Source organism: Octopus bimaculoides, chromosome 13 (genome assembly GCF_001194135.2).
Source record: "Octopus bimaculoides isolate UCB-OBI-ISO-001 chromosome 13, ASM119413v2, whole genome shotgun sequence".
Classification (NCBI taxonomy): Eukaryota; Metazoa; Mollusca; class Cephalopoda; order Octopoda; family Octopodidae; genus Octopus; species Octopus bimaculoides.
The window spans coordinates 40,877,666-40,884,521 of record NC_068993.1 but is presented as its reverse complement, the minus strand read 5'-3'; the positions used below and the strand labels follow the sequence as shown (position 1 = coordinate 40,884,521).

The window sequence follows — 6,856 nt, the reverse complement described above, 5'->3', positions numbered from 1 at the left end:
TTCTCGATATTATGCAAATAGAGGAATTTATCTGTAAAAATATGTGACACTTATTCAGTAGCCGTGATAAAACTCCGAGTTTCGGATGCCAGGGTGGGAGGTCCACACCAACATCTCTTCAGTTATCCAGCCATTGAAAATTCCTGTGAAAAAAACTCGGAGTTTTATCATGGCTACTGAATAAGTGTCACATATATTTACAGATATATATATATATGTGTGTGTGTGTGTGTGTGAATATAAATATGTGCATGTGTGTATATAAATATATGTGTGTGTATGTATATATATATATATCAGGTTTAGTAAAAAGCAAGCAATGTTTTGAACCATGAATCTGTACCAGATTTTCACAGTTTTGAATCTTTTTTCTAAGTGTCTGATAATACAAACATAGACATGCTCAAATGCATCAATAAATTAACATTGATATTTTTTTTCACCGTTGTTACAATCATTTGAAATGGAACTCTCAAAGTGCGATATTCAAGCCATTTTGCTATTCAACTTCAAAAAAGGACATAAAGCAGCTGAAACTGCTCGCAATATCAATGAAACGTTTGGTGAGGAAATATTTCATTGTAGTTTCATTCAAATGTTTCCAGTGAGTAGTCAGCTCAAAAATGGTTTAAACAATTTAACAGTGGAGACCTGAGCCTTGAAGATCGTAAGCGTAATGGACGCCCATCTGTCATCGATGACGGTCAATTAAAGACTGTCATTGAGAAAGATCCACGTAAAGCCACTCGAGAACTGGCAACAGCACTTCAAGTTAGCCAGAAAACTGTGCTCAGAAAATCGATAAAATTCGACAATGGGTACCACATGATTTGGATGAAAATCACAAAATGCACAGATATGAAATTTGCTTGTCGCTTCTACTTTGTAACCAGACTGATCCATTTCTCAACCATATAACAATAGTAAAAATCGTTCTTCGCAGTGGTTCGACTAAAATGAAGTACCAAAAACCTTCCCTAAACCCGAGCTCTTCAAAAAGAAGGTTATAGTGACCATTTGGTGGTGTACTGCTGGACTCATCCACTATAAAACCTGGAAAAACTGTTACTGTAGAAACATACTGCCAAAATGAATGAAAAACTGCTGCTCCTCTGGTCAACAGAAGAGGGCCAATCATTCTTCATGACAATGCTCGACCACACGTTTCACTAATGATGCTCCAGAAGTTGAGGGAAATTGGCTACGAAGTTCTTCCCCACACAGCTTATTCCCCAGACCTTTCTCCTACTGACTACCACTTTTTCAAGCACTTTGATGATTTCCTTTGAGAGAAGGAGTTCAAAAATCAAATCGATGCTGAAAATGCATTTCATCATCTCCAGTACTTCAGATTTTTATGTTACCAAAATAAACAAACTCGAAACTTGTTGGCAAGAATGTGTTGATTGTAATGGTACTTTGATGAATAAAATTTCCACATTATTGTGGTGAATTTTGTGTTTCAAAACGTTGCTAACATTTTACTCAGCCTGATATATATATATATATATATTACTTGATGCTTTGTTTCCAAGCTATTTTGATCACTGTCAACACCACACTACCTTCATCTTATCAGAAAATATAAAAAAATACTACTTCGAAAATAAGGCCTCAAGAACTCTCAAAGGATCTTGATTCCTTTTTATCAGCAGAAAAAATTTATATCTTATCAGGAGACTTTTTTTTTTTGTTTTTTTGTGGATTTTGACAAAAACAAACAACAAAACCAAGCTATTCTTCAATAATGTTTGGAAACACATAATATAAGTTTTTAAACCTAGCCCTAATTTCTGAAATACCAATGATAACCACTAACCTTTGGTTCAAAAGAGATCAATATTTGATATGTGACACTGATTGGAATATGGAGGTAAGTGGGGGTAGGGGGTGGGGTTGAAAGAAATGGAGATGTTTCATGATTTTTTTTTTCTTTGCATAAATGAACAAATGGACATATTTGGTGTTATTCCTCAACCATCTTTGAATAATCATGCGGAACAAGTTTGTAACACTTTGGTTCAGCGGTGTATTTAGAAATAACATGATATTTCTATTATTAAACAAAGCAATGCTGGAAGACTAAAACTGACAGTACCTTTACATATCGAAGACATAAAATGGCTTAGGAAAGTCTTTTACTCCTTGGCTGTTTGTTCTACTGGAATTTGGATTATGTGGACAACATTTTTGATAGAAAAAGAGGATAAATAAAATGAAGACAAGAAGTTCACTTATGTGAAGTAAAAATTAGTTAAGTTTGTCAATATATATGTAAAAATAAGTCGAGAACAATTCAGGTGAACAATAAGTTTTAAAAAGAGGAGGTAAAAATCAGTGGATGTGAATTTACTGATCATCGTTACTTAATTTGAATATTAAATTATATGTAATTAATCAAGCAAAGAGCAACTCCTTTACCCTAATGTCACGTATTATTAATTGCGTAAGCAAACGACCAATGTGTTGACGTGCTCTTTCATGATAAGTATAGAAACTGCACAAAATTCTTTTGCATTTTGCTTAATATCTGTAGGCATATGATTTGCTGTTGTTTCATGTCTTTATACACACAGAAAGAAGGAATACTAAACAATAGCTTACGTTGTTGTAGATGATATTGTATCTAATATCCCACAATATTGCATTGCATATTTCTGTTAAGTGTTACTAGGGATACAATTAAACTAAATTTCATCATCATTAATACAGAAAAGTAAAATCATGATGGGAATATTTTGAATTTCAGTGACAAAACTATAATTAGGAACTAAAAAGAAACCCCATAAAAATGAATGCATAATAAAAAAAAAAAATTTAATTGAAACCATAATTAGCTAACAGCAGTCTTTTGTGCAGTTCTGTGAGTTCAGTGCTTTTACTCAGAATTTTGAATGTGAGCAAGCAAAACTGATATGTAATCAATTGCAATTGTGAAATAAGTTTTGTAACTTGTTAACAAATGAATTACATGTACTATGGGTGAAAAAATGTGTAATTAATCTAATTGGACGTGTCTCTTAGACTCACGTAATATAATTAAAAAACTGTTTTCATTTAAAAATAGACAGGTGTGTATGCGTGCGTGTAATTTAGTTGGTAACAGTAAAATTGTGCCCAGGCCAGTGGCAATGTTATTTTTTTCTATGACAGAACCAGGAAAGTAATCAAAAGAAACAATAATTAAAAAACAATCTATTTAAACCAAGGGACACATCATTGGAGTAAACGAAGACTGCAGATTGAGAATTGGTTAGTTGGAAAATATCTACCACAACAATGAATCTGCTTTCAATGTAGACATCATTGTTACTCAACAATCTCAGACCATTTATGTTCCACTCTGCCAAACTGCAATATGAAAATAATTATAATTGTATTATTGGCCGCAAGGGCATACAGAAACAAGAAACACACACATACAAGGGGATTTGTATACATACAAAGTTTTACAACAAAAACAATGGGTAACATATAACAAAGAATAATTCCCCAAAAGGTGACGGCTTGAGAAGACCTCTCGGGGCTATTCGTGGAACCCTACAACAAACATAGTCACCCTGACCACAAAGACAAGTGCCCCCATCCCATCCTGGTTGCACCCTGGTGTCATGGACGCTGATTCTGAATGTAAAATATTCATGCACATCATGAATAATAATGTTTCAAATTTTGGCACAAAGTCAGCAATTTTGAGGGGAGAGTATTTGTTGATACTATCACCCCCAGTGTATAACTGGTATTTCGTCCCCCACCTAACTATATAAAGACTTCTCCATTGGAGTAAGACCATATCTAATTACTAGAAAAAGTGTCCTGCCTGAAAGTTATATTCACAACCATACTGCTTAGTTCCTGGCAAGCTCCTGTTTGAGCACAGTGGTATGAGAAAAGCATTCCAGCCATGACCCTCCCATCGATTTTTCTGTATATATTAGGAAATCTGAATAAATAAACACCTGCATATAGCAATAATGGGGTAATAATTAACAACAGCAGAGAATATCTCCCTTCCATCTTTAACCTTTATCACATGGCATTTCCTCAAGAATTGTTTTCCCGGTCACTACCCTGCAGCAATAGGGGAGATAACAAATACGGCAATGTGATGCACCTACAGTGAGTTGAAGGTTAATATAATCAGTTATTACTCACAAGTGACTATCACCTACTAGGCTGTAGTATGCTTTCACAAATGGTTTCAGGTGCCCAGATACAAACACCCAGTGCAACATGAAGGAAGTGACGGCTGGAGTGAGAGAGAGGTTTGCACCAGATCTTGGTCGGTAATGTGTACCGTACTGTTGCTTATTCTTTTAGGTGCCTATACAGTCATGAGCAGACATCGATATCTCTGTCAGCTGCCCTACCTATGACCTAATAGAAGGGTGAAGATGTAACAACTGGAGTGACAGAGGGCTGGACCAGCTTGTGGTCGATAACATGTACTATGCATTCGCCTATGTATTCACGAGAAAGCACAAACACCTCTGCTGGTCCTCTCATCCCCGATCTAGAGGAATGAGAACATTACGGAGGTGAACTGGCAGAATCATTAGTACGCCAGCCAAACCACTTAACGGCATTTCGTCCTTCCCTACGTTTAACAGCAGTGCATTAGCATGGCCGCAGCTTTCAGCTGAAACTATAGAAAAAAGAAAAAAAATTACATCTGAGTGATGGGGGGGGGGGCTAACAAAAGCTTGTTAGTCTTCTCTCCTTATCTGTAGCAATGTAAAATGAAGTGCCTTGCTCAAAGACAAGACATTTTGCCTCATTCAGAAACTGAACTCACAACCATTTGATTGCAAGTAGAGCACTATAGTCACCAAGCACTGCAATTCTACAGGGTGTTGTTATAGTACTGTAATAGTTAAACAATCAATTATAATTTCTGAGTTGAGCGTTTCGACCGATTCAACAGTATGTCATCCATTTATGAAAGAGATGGTTGAAGAATATTCTTCAGAATTTATAAAGTTTCAAAGAAATCAAAATGTCTCAGAACATTGTTAGTGCTTACCTGGATATCCATGAGAGTTGACAGAAAACGGTTCGTTAGCTCAGCACCATTGTCCATTGTTGGTAATGCAAATTTTTCTTCGTTAAACAGGATTCTTTCAACTGGACAGACAACACAAGCAGTTCCAGCACCAAAAACTTCTATTATCTGAGAGACAGAATCAAAACAAAAATGGAAACAAACACTATACAACAATGAAAATATTGGTTTCAAATTTCGGCACAAGGCCAGCAATTTGGGGGAGGGGGTAAGTTGATTACTTATTTTATCAACCCTAGAAGGATGAAAGGCAAAGTCGACCTTGGCAGATTATGAATTCAAAACATTAAGACAGACAAAAAGGCTGCCAAGCATTCAGTCTAGCATATTATTGATTTCATGTTTTGGCACAAGGCCAGCAGATTCAGGTTAGGTGTAAGTCAATTTCATCGACCCCAGTGTTAAACTGGTACTTATTTTATCGACCCCGAAAAGATGAAGGGAAAGTCAGCCTTAGCAGAATTTGAACTCAGAATGTAAAAACAAACAGAATGCTGCTAAGCACCGTGTCCAGCATGCTAACGATTCTGCCAGTCAGTCACCTTGCAATGATGTAAACATTGAAGACATATTTTTATGTGGTCTTGTTTTCAACATATGAGCACCCATTTGTTCAGATCAACCTCATATCCTACTAATTGAATTATTGAGCAAAGTGGCTGAATATTCCAGACACATGTACCCTTAATGTAGAATTAGTGTGAAACTATGTGACTAAGCCAGACTTTTGAATGCCCTTCCTAAACCAGCCACCCAACAGAGTGAACCAAGTGCTTTTTACATGGCACTAGCACAGGTGAGGTCAGTTTCAGCATGGTTTTCACAGATAGATGCCCATCCAAATGCCAACCACTTCACAGTGTGGACTGGTTGTTTGTGCTTGGATGTAGTGCAATGTTAGAGATACAGATGAAAATATAAGTGGTCGAAAACGGCTTTTGCCAAACAGCTTGCACAAATCATTTGTTTATAGGGATCAAATGCTCATGCTGCACATTAACCCACTCTCTCCATCAAATCGTCGTTGTCTGAACAGGTGCACTGTGTACCAGATGATTAACGAACTCTGACATCAGGTTATTAGTATTGCTATATCTAATCCTGTGCGTGTGCATAGAACTTACCCTTTTTTCTTTCAGCGCTGTCAAAAACTTTTTCATGTTAACCTCCTTCTCAGATACTTTGAATTCATTCTGGAATTAGAAACGTGTTGAAAATTTTAAAAAAAGGGAAGAAAGAACAAAATAAAAACTATGGAAGGCATCGCACAAATGAAAAATAAATAAGACAGGTAACCACAAAGTGTATGGATGTGCAACTGTTATTTTACTTTTTCTCTCTCCCTCCCTCTCTTTCAATCTATGTACATACACACATATATAAACACATGCATTTACATATGTATCTGTTTTTGTATGTATATGTGTGTGTGTGTGTGTGTGTGTGTTATGTGTGTATGTATATATTTGTCCGCCTTTACATTCCTCCATGGCAAGGTTTAATTTGTGTATACAAATTTAATTTGCGGTCCATGGGAAGAGCGGTTTTAATGATGCATCCTACCCAGCTCTTCGAAACGCCGGTGTTAAAACGGGGGTAGCTGATGAACGAGAATGTTCTCTATGTGGCTTGTGTGTTTTCTCGTCTACGTTTTGTTTGCAATGTCCTGTACCCAGATATGCACCTATACATACAGGTGGATGTCGGTATGCACATACCTGTACGTATATATGCATATACTCATTTACTATTTGTTTTATATCGAAACCTTTGGAAATGTGCTGTGCGTGAGAA

General features: G+C 36.4%; 1 protein-coding gene across 1 annotated transcript in view; it reads right to left on the bottom strand.

Moving 5' to 3' along the window:
* Positions 1-6: 6 nt before the first annotated feature.
* LOC106879281 (branched-chain-amino-acid aminotransferase, cytosolic) overlaps positions 7-6,856 on the bottom strand; it is a 435,059-nt gene continuing 428,209 nt past the window's right edge. The window contains exons 9-11 of the mRNA XM_052972440.1: positions 6,187-6,255; positions 5,024-5,170; positions 7-3,351 (exon numbers count right to left, since the gene is read on the bottom strand). Of these exons, the coding sequence (XP_052828400.1) occupies positions 3,310-3,351; positions 5,024-5,170; positions 6,187-6,255 (258 nt within the window). The 3' untranslated portion in view covers positions 7-3,309. The remainder of the gene's footprint in view (positions 3,352-5,023; positions 5,171-6,186; positions 6,256-6,856) is intronic.